Source organism: Ornithodoros turicata, chromosome 7 (genome assembly GCF_037126465.1).
Source record: "Ornithodoros turicata isolate Travis chromosome 7, ASM3712646v1, whole genome shotgun sequence".
NCBI lineage: Eukaryota > Metazoa > Arthropoda > Arachnida > Ixodida > Argasidae > Ornithodoros > Ornithodoros turicata.
This window is the reverse complement of record NC_088207.1, coordinates 10,601,028-10,619,591: the sequence shown is the minus strand read 5'-3', so window position 1 is coordinate 10,619,591 and position 18,564 is coordinate 10,601,028. Positions and strand designations below refer to the sequence as shown.

Genomic DNA, 18,564 nt, shown 5'->3' with positions numbered 1-18,564 from the left:
GTCGTATCATATATATGCTGCACACACAGGCACCATAATGTTCACTAAGTGACAACACCTCAGCACACTCGGAACAGAAACCACAACCGCCAACCCGGGTCGTCTCGGCAACACAGAGGCCCTGCCACACATTTTACACTGCCGGCAGTCTTGTTTTATGCAAAGCGTACGAGACAAATCATGTAAGAACGCAAGTGAATGAGCTAAGTGAGTTAATGAGCGAAGTTAGTTCGACCTTCTATACTCTACTTTTAATACGTCACGTAGAACAACTTGTCCGTACATTGTCTACTATATATCCTGTAGATAAGGGAGCACATCCCTGTGGTTCAATGATGCGGACAATGACATATGAGGAGTCTCATTATCAGACACTAGTATATGGGTGCACACTTTCAAACCCCATTGCAGGAAAAACCCACAAAATTAAAATTGAGTGAACCACAAGACATTACTCCAAATTCCAAACATTACATATATGCTTTGCGTACGACATGTGGCAGCCTGTGGACAACGAGGAGGGTGTGCTTCTGGTGCCGCGCGCCTTTGCGTCTGCGCGTCAGTTCCACCAGCACTGTCCTAGCGTGAGGCCACGAACACCTGCCCGCTGGGACATCTCCATCACCGCCGGTCAGGACTTGTGCTGAGGAAGATCATCTCATCCACATTAGGCGATCCAAACAAAGAACACCATGATGAAAGATGGAAGTCACTGAAAAGGTTAGCCAGGCTGTAGGACTCGAACCCACATCTTCTGGATTCCCGGTAATCCAGAAGATGTGGGTTCCAGGTAAGATGTCGGTTCGAGTTCTACAGCTGGCTAACCTCTCCCCCCCCCCCCCAATTGGCTTCCATCTTTCATCATTAATTTCTTAGGCACTTGAGGCTTTGTGTGTATTTGTCCTTTCTATGTGTTCCAGCCTCAGAACATCAATTGTTTCATGTTCGAAGAACACCATGTTCGGCGTAATTCGGCCTATTAGCATCTCGAATTATCGCAACATCACATTCGAAGCCATCACTGGAGGTCCGGTGTGTAATGAATTAGTATTTGGTTTGGGCTGGTTTTTAAGGTGTCAGCAACTTCGTCTTCCTGGTTGTGGTTGAGACGAAAAAGAGGGCGATGAAAAGAGGAAAAAGGGTGTGCCCTGATACGTTGATGAGCGTGGGGCACTGTGACTGGTCGATTCAGTTGTTCCAACATTGAAGACGATAAAGTTGTTTTGGTTCACGGCCGTCTTGGATATCCTTTTTGTAGAGATCGAACGAATCTACCCCTTTTTTTTCATGGTGCCGAAACCCGGGAGAGTGACTCAGAGGCCTCCCACTGTATCGAAGCCAGGAACCGTGGACCAGAGCTGTCTCAACGTTTAGAGGATTATCGTCTTCAGATCAACGATGGACCGGCTGAAGCCAAAGCGAGCTGTACGCCGAACGCAGACTACTAAGGTCATCAACGAGGCGACAGCAGCACTGGCCGACCCGACTACTACACCGCAAACGTACGCATCACTGCTGGAAAGGCTGTTGCACAACAGCAAGGAGCTAAGTATCTTGGATAGAGAAATAGAACCGCTGATTACCGATCAGCACATGGATCAGGAGTATGCGACAGTGCTCGAATACGAAGATCAAGTCCTCAAGATGACGAGCCTGTTGAAGGCGAAGGCAACGGAACCCGTTCTGAACATTGGGGCAGCCACCACGACATCAACGAACCCGATATCAAACAGTGGAAGGCCAAGTGCGGTTCGACTGCCAAGGTTGCAGCTGCAGACCTTTAACGGAGATCTTGCGAAGTGGACACCATTTTGGGAGCAGTTTCGACAGTCTATTCACGAAAATGAAGATCTCTCACGAAGGGAGAAATTCCAATATCTGCGCTCTTTGCTGTCCGGACTACCTGCCGCGGCGATAGCGGGTCTTCAAGCGACGGAGATGTGCTACCAGGACGCGATTGACATTTTGACTCGTCGTTTCGGAGATCAGAAGAGAATTGAACAAGAGCATCTTGGAAAGCTGAGAACACCTCCTGTGGTGACGTCGTCAGACGACATCCGGGGTCTCCGCCGGTTGTTCGACCACGTGCAGACACACAGACGAGGACTACAGGCCCTCGGAATTTCCCCGTCAACGTACGCCGCGTTACTCGTGGACATCATCCTGAAGGCGTTACCTGGTGATATCACCGTCGAGTACTATCGTCGATCGGCTCGTGGATCCATAGTTTCTGCACAACCGAACACGTCAGGCGGCCACCAGGGCTCCCAACGGAACGGCGAAAGCACCAGAATGACGGGGTCATCCGGATCCGAGCTCGACAGCATTCTCGATTTTCTACAAATAGAAGTGGAGAGCAGAGAGAAAGCTGGTAACAGCAATGCTAGCAAAAATGATTCTGGTCGAGATCAACAAGCGAAGGGAAACCGACTCAAGAAACCCCGACCAGCATCCGCAGTTTTGCATGCATCGGCGAAGGTGGCACGGTGCAACTTCTGCGATTCCGAGCAGCACACGATGGAGAACTGCACCGCCCCCATAGATTTGGATCGAAAAAAGAGGATACTCTCCGCAGAAAGTCGCTGTTTTAGGTGTACAGTGAAAGGACACCGCGCCAAAGATTGCAGGAGGAGGGTTGTATGCTCGTCGTGCAAAGGCAAACACGTGACTTCACTCTGCGACCCCAACTGGAACTCCGTCTCGGGGACGAAGGTTAAAACGGTCGAAACAACAAGCATGCACGCCGCAAGCACAGGAGGAGCAAACGATGGCGACGTCGTGCTATTACAGACATTTCGAGCGTGGATTCTCGCCGGAAAACAGTCGGCCTATGTTAGAGGGATCTTTGATGGCGGCAGCCAGAAGACTTTCGTCCGTCAAGATGTATCCAGGCGGTTGAACCTGGAGAAACTAGGCGACATAGTGGTGAGGCTGAACACCTTTGGCGACGCTACGACGGGAGGAGTCGTTCACCGACAGAAACTGGTGCAAGTAAAGCTCCGCAGCCAGTATGATCAGAAGGAGCACCTGCTGGAGGCCGTGGAGATACCGTTCATCTCCAAGGACATCGTGTCACTATGCCCAGACGACGCTCTCGTAGAAGCAGTCAGAGCTGAAGGAGGACACATTGCCGACGAGATGTTTTTTCCAGGAGTAGAAGCAGAACCTGGAATCGGGCTTCTGATAGGCGCAGATCAAATGTGGAAGCTGGTGAAGACAAACGTCCGTCGCTGTGCCGGTAAAACGAACACAGTCGCCGTCGACACACACTTGGGTTGGACGTTCCAAGGACCAGCCGTACTCAAGTCATCGTTGACTGAGGAGACTAAAGCGCTTACCTGCGTTTTGCACGTTGAAGCCGCAACGGAGGAAAGTACCTTCGATCTGAGGAAATTTTGGGAGCTAGAGAGCCTAGGAATTACCGACAACGCCGATGACGGTCGCCACGAGGAAAATACAGTCATGAAGCAGTTTGAGAGCACAGTCACGCGGGAGGATGGTCGGTACAAAGTAGGGTTGCCATGGAAGCACACCAGTAGTCCACTAGAAGACAACAGAGAAGTCGCAGAGCACCGGTTACGTACTTTGGTCAAACGACTGCGGCGAAACTACAGCCACTTATTAGACTACGATGGAGCAATGCGCAAATACCTGGAGCAAGGACACGCGGAGGTCGTTACTGATTCGGAGCCAACGTCGTCAGAGCATGTATATTACATGCCACACCAGGCGGTGATTCGGGAAAGCTCCACAACCACCAAACTCAGGGTCGTTTTCGACGCTTCCGCTCACGCTCCAAACTCAGCTCCATTAAACGCGTACCTGGAAAAAGGGCCCAAGCTGAACACAGAACTCATACCGCTATTACTGCGCTTTCGCACCGAACGTATCGCGCTCGTGGCTGACATCGCCCAAGCATTTCTGCAGGTAGTGGTTGGAGAGGAAGATCGAGACGCACTGCGTTTCTTGTGGTACAAAGAAACACCGACGGAGGAGGGTCCTTTACCAGCCCCCGAAGTTTGGAGAATGACTAGAGTACCGTTTGGGACGACCTCGAGTCCGTTCCTCTTGGCAGCAACACTGAACGGCGTAGAGGAACGGTTGAAAGCAACAGCTTCCAAGCTCGCCGCATCCTTCTACGTGGATGACCTGTTAACAGGGGCTTCCTGCGAGGAGGATGCCCAACGGATTTACAAAGAAGCCAACGCGATCATGAGATCGGCGGGAATGCTCCTGAGGAAGTGGGCATCAAATTCTAAGCGTCTTAACCAGCTTTTTGAAGAACAAGAAGAGGTTGGTCCCGGAGATCACGACACAGGATTACTGGGATTACGATGGGATCGGCAGACAGACAGTCTGAAGCTTGCACAACACAACAGGAGTACCGGTTCGGAAAGCACTACGAAACGAACGATACTGCAAGTCTCTGCATCGGTATTCGACCCACTAGGTTTCGTGTCACCATTCACGATATGTTCAAAGATTCTATTCCAACGGATCTGGCAAGCCGGCGTTGGCTGGGACGAAGACCTACCCGTGGAGATGGTTGGAGAGTGGACACGATGGGTCGAGGGCCTACCGTACATGCAACGCATCGAGATACCGCGTTTTGTGAGCCAAGGAATAGGAGACATCGCGGGAGTACAAGTACACGTTTTCACGGACGCAAGTCCCTTGGCATACGGAGCAGTTGCATACTTGAGAACAGAAGACACGACTGGGGACGTCTCAGTAACGCTCATGATCTCGAAGGCGCGCGTCGCACCCTTGAAAACTTTAACATTACCGCGACTGGTTTCTGGGAGCGGCTTGTCCGAGTGGTGAAGAACAATCTCAAAAGGATCCTTGGGAAAAACCGGTTCAGTTTTGAAGAACTGACCACGATCCTGCACGGTGTGGAGGCAGTCGTAAACTCACGTCCTCTGACTTCCGTCGCCGACAGCCCGGATGAAGCAGAACCACTTACGCCAGCGCATTTCTTGGTCGGCAAGCGGGTTACTTCGTTACCATCCTTCTCTGGGAGCGCACCTAAGCCAACAGAGGATCTACAGGCCCGTTGGAAACAACAGCAGCTCTTACTAGATCGTTTCTGGAAACGATGGAAAGAAGAATATCTTCTGCAACTTAGGTCAGCGCACATGGCCAAGACGTCCAGCAGAAAACCGACGCTACGAGTGGGAGACTTAGTCATTGTTCATAATGAGAGACTACCGCGTCACCTGTGGAAGACCGGACGCATCACAGAGGTGTTTCCAGGCAGGGACAAAAACATTCGCGCGTGTGCAGTAAGACTGTCGGACAAAACAGTATTGCGCAGACCAGTGCAACTGCTCTACCCCTTAGAGATTTGTTAGAGTTGTGTGGTTACTAGTTTGTTGGTGGGGCAGGTATCACTTTGAGTACTTTTGCAAATGAGAATTCTCATTTCCCGGGGGAGTGTGTAATGAATTAGTATTTGGTTTGGGCTGGTTTTTAAGGTGTCAGCAACTTCGTCTTCCTGGTTGTGGTTGAGACGAAAAAGAGGGCGATGAAAAGAGGAAAAAGGGTGTGCCCTGATACGTTGATGAGCGTGGGGCACTGTGACTGGTCGATTCAGTTGTTCCAACATTGAAGACGATAAAGTTGTTTTGGTTCACGGCCGTCTTGGATATCCTTTTTGTAGAGATCGAACGAATCTACCCCTTTTTTTCACGGTGCACTGTTCTACCGAGGTACCTGTCAGAAGAATCGGAGTCGAGCTCGTATTCAATAACAAAAGTAAACTGTAATGAAATGAAAAAAAAAAAAATGCCCGTACAGTCTGGTGACCAGCGAGCAAATGTCGAATATCCCGCGATTCCTGCACCGCGGCTCGTGCCCTTAGTCGTCCTCATCCTCCTTGCTAACCCGGCCCCGGTCTAAGAAATTGCGTCCTCGCAGTAATCGAAATTCTCGTCGGTCACGTAATCCAGTAGCCATCCAGGCGGTCGGCGCGTTCGTTTGGGATTGTGATCTGCAAAAGTCATGGCAAAAAGCAATGGAGTTGCACAGGGTGCGTCACCTGTTAAGCTTGGTTGCTCTGGTGAAGGCTGGTTCTGGTCATCCTCTTGAAACAGCTCACTGAGGTCAAAGTGATGTTCCAAATGAGAGGGTTCGCGATAGGGGTTGATCTGCATAGCCGTCCCTATCTTCCTTTTGGGTAGTCCTACTCAGTAGCGGTTGTTCTATGTGGCAAACGTTGTGGGCATTGTTCTTGATAGTATAAGGTCCTTCAAAAAGGGCTCATAATTCTCATCTCTGATTCCGCTGCAGAAGAGCACTTGGTCTCCGATTTGAAAGGATGGATGTTTGGAATCGAATCTTGTCTTAATAACCTCCAAATACTTCGTAATGTTTTTGCGAACCACGGGTACAGGTCTACCGTTGACCCGTCCGACGATTCCGTTAGTCTCCGCAGCGTATAGGGCACTGTAGTCCGTCGTGCGATGTGGCGGTCGGCGAAATACTTTGTTTCTGCCATAGATATGAGCACTTTGTCGTTCACGCTAATGACTGTTCGAGGTGCTCCGTAAGTATGGACGACGTCTTCCTCAAAGAGAGTGAGTAAAAGTTCGGTGGATTTGCTTGGCACAGCACGGAGTACAACAAAGCGCGTGGTTAAATCGTGTGCAGTAACAGGTCCCCCAGACTCACCTCGGAAAAGCGTGCAACGAAGAAGGCCGCCACTAGATACCCCACTGTTGCCGTTCCGGATCACTTCAGCGCGCTAAGTTTAGCGGCAAAATGTTTTTGTTGTTTCTGCGAATGAATCTAGTCTTTATATGTCCAAATAAAACGCGTATAACAACTTTCTGTGCCGTGTTTCACTTCTTGGTCCCGTTTTTAAATGTGTTGAGCGATCGGAAGGATCCAGTGCACGGCTGCGTGCATCACATAGCGTGCCTGTCGTACCAGGCGCCGCAGACGCAGTCGTCCATTTCTCCTTCGCTGACCTGGCCTGGCTTGGATTGTGCTTCAACTGGATCTTTAGCGCGCTACAACCGAACGCAAGACAACGTCTGGTAACAATGGGGTATCTAAGGGCGGCCTCCGGCATTGCACGCATCGGGATAGGAACAAATACATGGGAAAATGGCGACCTTGGGGAACCTGTGCAGTAATGAGGTATTTGCTGTGGTCGTCGGTGTTGATCGGACCGACGTGGTCAATGGCGATGCAATCGAAAGGCGTTGTTATGGGTTCGCGTGGCTGCAAGACCCGTGGATGAACACCTGGCACGTGATTGTACTCTTGGCACTTATTGCAGCCTTTGACATAGGCATGCACATCTTGCGACATCGTTTTCCGCGAATTTTAGACAATGGAGAGTTTGAGTGCAGTGTACGCTATCGCCTTTGCGTGCGTAAGGGATACCGTTGGTGCTTCTGCGCACGCGCGAATCACAAAGAGAGCTTCGCGAAGTGCGCAGGACCACCGCGCTATCCCTTACGTACGCAAAGGCGATAACGTACGGTGCACTAAAACTCAGTAATGTCCGGCTAGCATCGCCGTGACCATCCTTGTCGTGATGGCATACTCCTAGGTACAGGGCCCCGACAGGATGATACGATGTTGTTGACTTCATCTTCACTTGGTTGCGCTATTTGGTTGTGTACAAGTTTCACACGAGTTTGACGTCGTTGAAAAGCCTCCCTATTTTCTTCTTCTGCACGCGTGTCGAGAATAGGGCAGTCCTTTGCTCGATGTCCAACGTTAAAACATCTTGCGCACATATCTGGTGTTACCGTTACTGGTTTGGGCTTCCTCTGAACCTCGCTATGCTAGTATCGTGAACATTCTGGAGTCCTCGAGTGATACTGCTCTTGAACTTGCTCATTCCTACTCGCTAGGAATATTTTCCCAATTTGGACGCGCAGCGTAGTGCTGGGGCATCGTGTCGAGAGATTGTCGGTCAATTTCCCTTGAGTATTGTATCACCTCGTGTACCGAACCTGTTTTGAGCTCGTAGAGGGCAGACAGCGTGGGTTTGTGCCTTGTTTTGGCGACTCCGACATCAGCATCACTCAGTTTATAGTTGCCTTTTTTTGTTGCGTTGCAGTCGAGCGTAAATGTAGTCCACGATTGTTTCTTTGTCACGTTGTCGGCTCAGGTTTACGTGGTTGACCCAATGACGAAACAAAAATGGAATGTCGAATTCCTTCCGCACGGCAGTGATCCGGTTGTTCCATTGTTTGAGATTGACGCCTTCGGTCCAGTCCAGCTCTCGTCCTCGAAGCCTGGATATAGCAGAGCTCAGGGTGGCGTTGTCGTTTCAACCCGATCTCTCCCTTAAAGACTCCACAGCAGTACGCCAGTCCTTGAAAGAATCGCTGTCATTCCCATAGTACAGCGGGAGTGTAGAGGTCAGATCCGGAATCGTAGTTACGTGAAGTGTCGTCACCTGTTGTTGCTCTAGAAGTCTTGTGATTGAGTTCAATGCGGTTGCAAGCATGTTGACGACCGCTGAATCATTAGCATTGGCGTTGGACCCCTGTGGTTCCAACTTCGGCGGCTTGCTGTTGTCTTCCTGTTCAGAGACAGTCCCAGGTTTCCCCATCTTGCAGTCGGTGCGGTTCGGATGTCAAGAAGGAAAATGCAAGTAGCGACAGCGATAATACCAGGGAAATTCGTTGTCCTATATGAGAAGCTGCGTTTTGACGGTGGCCAGTGCGTTGATCCTCGTCGCCAGCTCAGAAAAACCGGAGTCGGAATCTTGTTAAATAACAAAAGTAAACTTGAAAGTAAAGTAAAAGTAAATATGTCCATACAGTCTGAAGACCAGCGAGCGAATGTCGAATATCCCGCGATTCGTGCACCGCGGCTCGTGCCCTTAGTCATCTTCATCCTGTTGCTAACAAACCGCTAGGCGGCGACGAGAATTCACCATCAGCACTTCGCACTCTATCTTATACTCAATCAATCCGCAATCCATCATTTACCGCACTCCATCTCAACGCCCGGCTACTCAACACCATGGTTCGCCCATCTGGGTGCTCATTTCGCCATGGTCACGCACTCCGCCTCACGTCGCCACACTCTTCTCGATGGCACTCCTCGGGCTTCCACCAGCGGCACCTTCCTGAGCATCACGCTCGAACTACCGGTAGCGGTACGCCGCTGGTGACTGCACGGCTCCATCTACACACTCTTAGAAAAGAGGTTGTGCTCTCTACTACACATAGGGCTTGTCGCAGTTTTTACTAACTTGCTAGTAACTGCAGGTAGTAACAGCAAGGAAAGTAACTGTTACTACTTGTGCTGTTACTACGGCTTCGGTGGACACGGTAGTAACTGTTAGGATCTTTAGTATTACCTCGCCTGACTTTATAGAATAGAAAAAACTGTTAACTGTGCAATGTGTCCAGTGCATGCGTCTTAGAAGCACATGAGAGACAAACTTTTGTTGTACAATACAACAATACCTTGTACAAACTTTTATTGTGATTCAAAGTACTTTATAACACGCTGGCGAGTGGAGTTAACCAGGTGTGTGTTAGCCCAAACAAATACTCCAGCACACACCATGTGTTTCTCTTTTGGGGGCTGTAGCTGGTGTTCAGAATCCAGTAGAGTTCAAGGGCGGTCGCAACACCATTTATGATATCACATACTTCAACGTTGATGACTTCAAATTCACATGGACCTCCTCAGCTTCATGCAGCCTTACTCCAGTATAGGTGGTCCATGGGTAGGTGTCCTGAAATGTTGGGACAGAATTCAAACATTAGCATTATGCAACAAATCTACAAGGGAAATAAGTACTGACAAGTTCCTGACTGCTAAAAATCTGGAGTCCAACCAGTGCTTTTCTTTTCTTCTTGTTCGATGCTCCATTTCCTACACGGTTTCCTTTGCACATCTGCGTGAAAAAAAATAGTTCTCCGCTACACTTTTGATCAGAAACAAAAATGGCAGTATCCGATTGTATACCCACCTCAATTCTGAAGTTTTTCAAGCCACTTTAAAATCTGTCGCACTTAATGCTCTTGCTAAATCCCCTATCTTCCTCTCGCCGCCAAAAGTGACGATCTTTTTCCTTTCGCGGTGCTCGACAAGGCATCGGATAGTGGCAGAGCGTTCGCCCTGAATGGTATTACCCATGTGCGTTCACTCGTGAGTGCAACCTGGCAAGAGACGTGGAAAACAATAGATAAATCACAGTTTACGTTGCCAAGAAAACCGTGAAAGCGGTTGTTGCAACTACTGTAAGAGAAAGTACCTTTTCCAAGCGTTGAAAGGAACGAAACGCCGACACATGGAGACGAGCACGCGCGCGTATTTGCCGCGCTAAACTGCTAAATTTCCGAAAGTGATGCCGTTACCGATGACTCTCACCAGCTGATGTTCGCTGATTTCGGCGATGATGAAAGGAACTGCTAAAATATATTATATATTTATACGCAAAATAAGAACGGTTACAATGTGATAATTTAATAGCGTTTGTACGTGGAACCTGTTTTGTGGAACCGCCGATATGCGTGTCGAAATTCTCCACTAATACAAAAAGATAACAATTATTAGAATATTACAGTTTACTGAAATCGGAGCACTGGGTAACATTGAAAGTACGCATTTTGCTTCGGAACCCGCACTTCGAAGGTGGTCCCGCCGCCGCTGAACAGGAAGTACGCCACGGAAAAGATCTAACACACGGGCGCTTGTCGTCTGCTTCCGTGCACGTATTTGAAACGGGAGCTTGAGATACGGCAGGGGAGCCTCACACTCTCGAGTGCGCGAGGGACGCTTGTGGGTTTTGCGAAAATTTGGGATGGTACTGGGCTGGGAACTTTTTCACAAAGACTGCTGAGAAATACGTTATCCGGAATATGACCTGAGACATTGGATCAAATACGTGATAATGCGCGCTTTTAGTAAGCAGACGATCACGCCGTACTTCCTCGCTCTAGCATTTTTGGAAATGGAACGTGCTCCAGGAAAGAAGCGCCGTGCCTCTACGTGGAGCGATGAGGAAAGACTTGAGTTTCTCCAAGAGGTGATGGAAAGGAGGACTGTCATCAGGGGCAAGTTGGGTCCATCCCTCACGAAAAAGGGATAAAAAGGCGTCGTGGGAACAAATAGCGGATGTGCTCAATGCACGCCACCCGACTACACTACGAACTGTTGCAGAGTTAAAAAGACAGTGCGAAAACTTGTGCACAAGGCACAGAACCATTTTCTCTGAGTTCAGGAGGCTGTCACTCCAAACTGGTAAGCAGCAGACAGGCTTTATTATATACATTCGTTTTTACATTGGGTTCTCTTTTGTGCCTTCGTTATTCGCAATGGAAGTGAAATAAAGACATACACACAGTCCTACATCACAATCAGCCTGTACGAGGAGCATGACCTCCACCACTGACGTTAAGAAATGTATCAAGAACTTGGCATAACACAGCAGAAGCCTCACATCCCACAGTTGCGTACTTACAATTGAATGATGAGAGTGGAAGAAAAGCAATGAGAATGGAACCCAATTTGCTGGCTCCCTTTTAGCATCGTTTCGCATCCAAGTGCTTCAGTGGCAGCTTTACAATATATTCTTGCCAGAACATATTTAGCGTCATTTGACATCTCAATCACAAACCACAGTATAAGGTACACTACTTAGCTTTCGATCTAGAAGGGCACACTGTTGAGCACACGTGTTCACATTTGTTTTTGTGCTACAGCGTTCTGGGCTGCTGATTACAGGTCGAGGAGGCAATGTCTCGCAGCCCTCTGCAATCACACAGGCTGTGATCGATATTATTGGAGAAGATTCCCCCAGTATCACTGGGGTTGAAGGAGGTATGGACAACCGTGGGTAAGTAATGCAGGTATTATGTACTAATAAGGCTGTCACGTGAAAAGGCACGTCTGACACAAGGCACGTCTGACATTGCGTTCGACTGTAATGTGTTGTCTAGGGGAAGACAAACACTCCTGACAAGGTGGAACAGCTGCAAAAGAGCACAGGTTGGGACAAAGAAAGTTTCATAGATCAAGACAGCACCTGATTGGCTTACTAATTTACAACGAAGCACTCCGTACCGCACGTACAGTGTGCAGAACATTGAAAGTAGGGGGATAAGGGAATTGCTATGTTATTTGTAAAATGGTTATTCGAAGGGGTTGTTTCAGCATACACGCCATGTGATGTCACATCCCTTGTTGTGAAACTTGAAATGCAGCCTCACACTGATGCAGACAATAGCATTCTACGTTTGCCTGTGCTAATTCGAGGGAAAGCGCTACAACCCCATTGAGCACGTAGTGCTACAAAAAGAGCACCTGTGGTGTATTCAATAAACTATCTACAAGACATACGGACACAACAACAAACAACAATACAGCAATGAATTAATATGTAGAGCAAAATATTTGGGCAACCTAAAATATTATGACATACCAAACGTAACTATTGTTAGCGCGAAGGAAGCAGATACGTGTTCACGGGTCAGTGACTAGTTTATTCTGCGACAAGGGGCAGGCGCGCGGGGCGCGTTGCTCATCATCTTCCGGAGCTCCTCATCATCTTCACAACATTACCCCCCTCCTTCGGAAGGGGTGGGTAAGAAAGTGGGTGGTCGGACGAACGGTTTCATGCGGAGCACGTGCACGACTTCCGTTCCCCGGAAGCGGCGGTCCGGCGGTGGGACGAGAGGCGCAACTTCATAATTTAGAGCGGAGAGCCTGCGTGTTACTCTGTAGGGTCCAATGTATCTCCTGAGGAGTTTCGTAGAGCTCAGGACTACGATGCTGCCATCCAAGACCTCATTGCTTGTCCACAATCTCTGTCCATCCACAAAATTCCCTTCCCTGGAACGCCTTACCATTTGCTGTGCGACGTTTCCACCGGCAGCCCACGACCCCTCATTCCGCAAGATTTTCGACGACACATCTTCGACGTTTTTCACTCCCTGCACCACTCAGGAATCAAGGCCACTCCATGGGTCCACTCCAAGGGTCCAAGGCCACTCAAAAGCTCATTGCGGCTCGCTTTGTCTGGCCCTCGCTGAACCGAGACGTCCGCGATTGGGCCCGCCTATGTTTGGCCTGTCAGCGCTCAAGAGTTCAGCGCCACACACTTTCGCCTCCATCACCGTTTCCTACACCCGACGCTCGTTTCCGTCATGTTCATCTTCCCCCATCTGCCGGCAAAGCCTAACTTTTCACCTGCATTGACCGCTTCACCCGCTGGCCGGAAGCCATTCCCATCGCCGACATAACTGCTGACACGGTGGTGCGCGTTTTCCTCGACACTTGGGTGGCCCGCTTCGGCGCGCCCGGTAGGATTACCACCGACAGAGGCCGCCAGTTCACCTCCCATCTGTTCGCAGAGATGTGCCGTTTTCTCGGCTCCCAACATCGACAGACGACAGCTTATCACCCTTGCGCCAACGGCCTCGTAGAACGGCTCCACCGCACTCTGAAGACCGCCCTGCGCTCACATGACGACCCCAGCCACTGGGTGGAACGCCTACCACTAATTCTCCTTGGCGCAGGGCTGCCGTCAAGACAGACGCACCTGCCTCACCTGCTGAGCTCGTGCATGGCGCGCCGTTAAGACTACCAGGAGAATTCTTCGACCATGCAACTCTCGCCCAACCCGCTCCTGACCTTCTTCACTACGCCACTCGCCTGCAGTCGTACTGTGCTGACTTGCGACCACTGCCCACACGGTCCTCTTCGTCCCGTCCCGTCTTCATTCATCCGGCTCTTCATTCCGCAACCCATGTGTTTCTGCGGCACGACGCGGTTCGTAAACCGCTCCAACCCCCGTACGACGGCCCTTTTCCCGTCCACTATCGTCAGGCGAGGACCATCACCATTAGGCTTCCTCACCGGCTCGAGGTGGTCTCGGTGGATCGTGTCAAGCCTGCCTTTTTGCCTGCCATCACCCCGGTGCCCGAGCCTTCTCGTGCCCCGTCCCCCCTGCCCGCCCTCACCGGTGCATCTGTCACGTTCGGTACATTGGGCACCCGGCCTACCTTCTGTCCGTCTCATACCTCGCCGGCATACGGTCCAGGGAGGGGGTACCTGTAGCTGACGACGATGCTAGGCCACGCCCTCGTGACCAGCCAAGCTCATCGGGCACGCATCATCTTCACCGGCGTTCATTCTAGTCGCGCTCTTGCCCAGTAAACTGGCTATTCCTCCTGCTGCCTGTGTTCGACTCTTAACTTCACGTCGCGACAAGCTGTTGGCACAAAAGGCAGGCACGAACATGCTTCCATACAGACCGGTGCATGCCTTGCCAAAAGAAACGATGGGCCAAGCGAGAGTATGTTTTGAGGAACCCAAGGTGGCCGGGGGAGGGATCGTTATGACAGGTCCGAATGACGTCGTTGCGTAAGGATGATGACACGACGAGTAGCCAGCGGTTCCCATCGGGATGGTAGTTCTTTCGGTAGAGGACACCGTTGTGCAAAGAGTACAACATCGCTTTTCGTTGAAGGCGCCGGGGGGCTGGTCTTTCGGGGTTCTGCAAATGTTGTATGAGAGGGACAAGATTGTGGTCCTGGCTTTGTGCGGCTGCGACATCGACCGTAGACAAAGGGCAGACGGTGAACTGGGCAGAAGCCGTCACGTCGTCCGCAGAGGAGGGATGGAGGCGGGAGACAGCGTCAGCGTCGGAGTGGTGTCGTCCGGACTTGTAGGCGATGGTGATGTCGTACTCTTGTAGTTTTAGCATCCGACGGCCACCGGGGTCTTTCAGATTGCACAGCCAGCAAAGGGAGTGGTGGTCTGTCACGACAGCAAAAGCCCTGCCATAAACGTAGGGGCGAAATTTGGAGATGGCCCAGACAATCGCTAAGCACTCTTTTTCAGCTGTGGAGTAGTTGCGTTCTGGGCTGGAGAGGGTACGGCTGGCGTAGCCGATGACTCGTTCCACGCTGTTAACTTTTTGGACAAGTACTGCGCCTAAACCCGTGCCACTAGCATCGGTGTGCAGTTCGGTCAAGGCGTCCTGAACGAAGAATCCCAGGACGGGCTCCGTGGTGAGGCGTTGTTTGAGTTCCCCGAAAGCAGAGCTCGCAGCGGCTGTCCAAGTATAGGGCGCATCACGTTTGAGGAGGAGATATAACGGTTCGGCAATGTCGGCGAAGCGTGATATAAAATGCCGAAAGTAGGAGCAAAGGCCAAGGAACGCTCGTAGTTGCTTGAGTGAGGAGGGCGGGGGAAAATCCTGAACCGCTTGCACCTTTTTAGGGTCGGGATGGATGCCGTCGCGTTCAACGACATGGCCCAAGACTGTGACACGGCGAGCACCGAAGGAGCATTTCTTCGAATTCAACTGAAGCCGAGCACACCGCAAACGGGAGAGGACCTCCGATAGCCTGGCGATATGGTCTTGAAACGTGGAAGAAAATACTATTACATCGTCCAGGTAACAGAGACACGTTTGCCACTTCAGCCCTCGCAGGATGGTATCCATTATCCGCTCAAATGTAGCGGGGGCATTGCACAGACCAAATGGCATTACGGTGAACTCGTATAAGCCATCCGGGGTAACCAAAGCAGTTTTTTCACGGTCGGCATCGGCGACGGGGATCTGCCAGTAACCGCTGCGGAGGTCCAGGGAGGAGAAGTATTCGGACCCATTGAGGCAGTCAATGAGGTTGTCAATCCTGGGTAGCGGATACACGTCTTTCTTTGTGATCTTGTTTAACTTCCTGAAGTCAATACAGAACCGCCAAGTACCGTCCTTTTTCTTAACGGGGACAACAGAGGAAGACCGCGGGCTGGACGATGGCTGAACCACGCCGCGTTTGACCATGTCGGCGACGTGCGATTGGATGACATCGCGCTCCGACGACGAGACCCTATAGGGGCGGCAGTGAACCGGAGGGGAGCTGCCGGTATTAATAGGGTGCTCTACCATGTTCGTAACCGGTAAGTGAGGACTGGAGGCGTCGCAATCGAAGATGTCATGAAATTTTCCCAGGGTAGACAATAGTTGCTGCTGTTCATCTGGCGGCAAGTCATCGGCGATGGCCTTACGGAGCCACGGGAGAGCCGAGGGAGGAGTCTGCCGCAGACCGGTGCTGGTAGAGGCGTCGTGTGATGCACGAAATATTGCGTCGGGGGCGACGGCTGTAAGAGTGGCGACACACATGTCTTGCGGGATGAAATGCTTTTCTGTCGTGGGGTTGAGGACCCAGCCAAATGTTCTACATGACGTCAGGCATACCAGACTGACAGGGAGCAGCAGGCCTTCGGACAGCAATGCCGGCGCACAAGGCGCTAAACCGGGCCCGTTCGGACAAGATGTAGAGGCGCGGAGACGTACGGGAGACAGCGCGTGAGGGAATAGAACGACATCTTCTTCGGCACACAATCTGACGGTGCTGTGCTGGTTTTGGTCAAACAAGGTCTCGTTTGGTAAGATATCCCAACTAGTGGTACCAGTACCACAGTCTATCACGGCCCGAATGTCGTACAGGAAGTCGGTGCCCAGTATCACATCACAGATGCACTGTGGCAGGACCAGAAAGGAGACAGCATGGGTTGATCCAGAAGCAGACACCCTAGCGGCGCAGAATGCTATCGGGCCGACCAGAGAGATGTCTCCCATACGCACGAACTGTCCGACCGGCGGCGGCATGCAAACTTTCCGGATACGGCGGCAGAACTCCCTGGACACACATGATCTTGTGGCGCCGGTATCGACTAGGAGAAGCACAGGGTGACTGTCCAGGAGGATTGAGATATGGCTGGGGCGTTGTGGGCGTAAAGCGACAGGGTGGGCGGAGCTTGGACCGAAAGAATATACGGCGGAATATAGCGGCGGATTCGGAGCTGCAGCCTGCGCTTCCAGGGTACCGCAGGCTGCACGAATTAGTTTGGGACCGGTGTAACCATGGGCGACGACGACCGCCGACGACGGGGGTACGGCGACGGCGACCGTGAGCGCCGTTCGCCACCTGCGTGATCAGTGTCGTTAGCAGAGTCCCGCAGCATTTGGCGTGAATAGTAAACCGGGCCAGGCGGGGGAGTGTCAGGTCGGCGGCGGCGACAGTATCGCAGGATATGGCCAGGTGAGTGGCAGTAATAGCAGATGGGGCGTCCGTCGGCCGTGCGCCACGTGTTGGTGCGTGAAAAGCGGTCGAATGCTGTCTGGTAGTCCGCAGGCGGCTGCGTGGGCCGATATGGGCGAACTGCGGGCCAATGATGATGTGCATGACCTCCTGGAGGCGCACAGGCCAATTGGCGTCTGCCTCCAAGAGACGTATTTGAACTCTGGACACACAAATCCGTTCCAACAATACCAAATGTTTAGAAGGGATCGCCCGGTGGTTACGCGATCCTCAGGTGGAGTGGCGATTCTAGCATCCCGGTCTGTTGCTGCAGTTGAGGTGCCGTTGACAACAACATTGGAAGCTGTGGCTGTTCGATTGAATCTCTCTACACCACTTACGCTCTGCTCAATATATCTTCCTCCTGCAGCAGATGTGCAGCACCAGGATATCGAAGATCTCTTGGACCAGCTGGCAGCCCCATTCCTCATTATGGGGGATTTTAATGCACACAGCCGTTTGTGGGGATGTTCAGATTTGGACTCGAGGGGCAGACTTCTTGAGGATTTACTCCTCCGCCACTCCATCACACTCCTGAACACAACACAACCAACATACTGCAGCACATCAACACGGACATTCTCTGCATTGGACCTTTCCATCTGTAGTGCGACCATTGCACAAGATCTGCAGTGGCACGTGATCCAAAACCCCTATGGCAGTGACCATTTTCCAACTTGGGTCGAGTATCAGTGTGATGATGCTGTGCTGTGTACGCGAAAACCCCGCTGGAGGCTGCAGGATGCGAACTGGGCGCTGTTCAGCGTGCTGGCTGACCTGACCCTACACAACACTGACAACATGAGTATCGACGAGGCCAACGAATTCATAACAAACACGATAATACATGCTGCTACACAATCCATATCCAAGACGTCGTCCTCTCTGCCCAAGCGTTCAAAGCCTTGGTGGAACGACGACTGTAAACGGACGCGCAAGGAACAACAAAAGGCGTGGGCTCGTTTGCGTCGATACCCGACAGTTGACAACATGATCCAATACAAAGGGAAGCGTGCTGCAGCCAAACGCACAAGGGAGGAGGCCAAGCGCAACTCGTGGAAGGAGTTTGTGGGTACATTGAACTCGCGAACTCCAGCCAAGGTTGTGTGGGACCGTATCAATAAGATCTCCGGGAAATACAAAGGGTTTACAGTGCCTTGTCTTTCGCAGAATGGCGTTCCCTGTACGTCCTTGGAGGAACAGGCTAACGTACTTGGCGGACACTTTGAACACGTGTCTAGCTCCTCGCATTACAGCCAGCGTTTCCTGTCACACAAAACCGCTGCTGAAAAACGCATCATTAAACAACCTAAACAAGATACAGCACCTTACAATGTACCCTTCAACACACATGAACTTCAGAGAGCCCTACAGGCAAGAAAGAACACTGCACCTGGCCCTGACGGCATACACTATGACATGTTGCGGCATTTAACACCCCAGTCGCAACAAATCTTACTCCACTTTTTTAACCGTGTGTGGAGAG

The 18,564-nt window shown here is 51.2% G+C and overlaps 1 protein-coding gene across 1 annotated transcript; it reads left to right on the top strand.

Moving 5' to 3' along the window:
• Nucleotides 1-1,398: 1,398 nt before the first annotated feature.
• Nucleotides 1,399-4,824, top strand: LOC135400444 (uncharacterized). Its single transcript, XM_064632276.1, has one exon. It carries the CDS (start codon nucleotides 1,399-1,401, stop codon nucleotides 4,822-4,824), a length of 3,426 nt encoding a protein of 1,141 aa, XP_064488346.1.
• The last annotated feature ends 13,740 nt before the right edge of the window (nucleotides 4,825-18,564 follow it).

Bases quoted from the DNA above. Each gene is read 5' to 3' on its own strand.
- LOC135400444 (XM_064632276.1), top strand. From the start codon at position 1,399: ATGGACCGGCTGAAGCCAAAGCGAGCTGTACGCCGAACGCAGACTACT.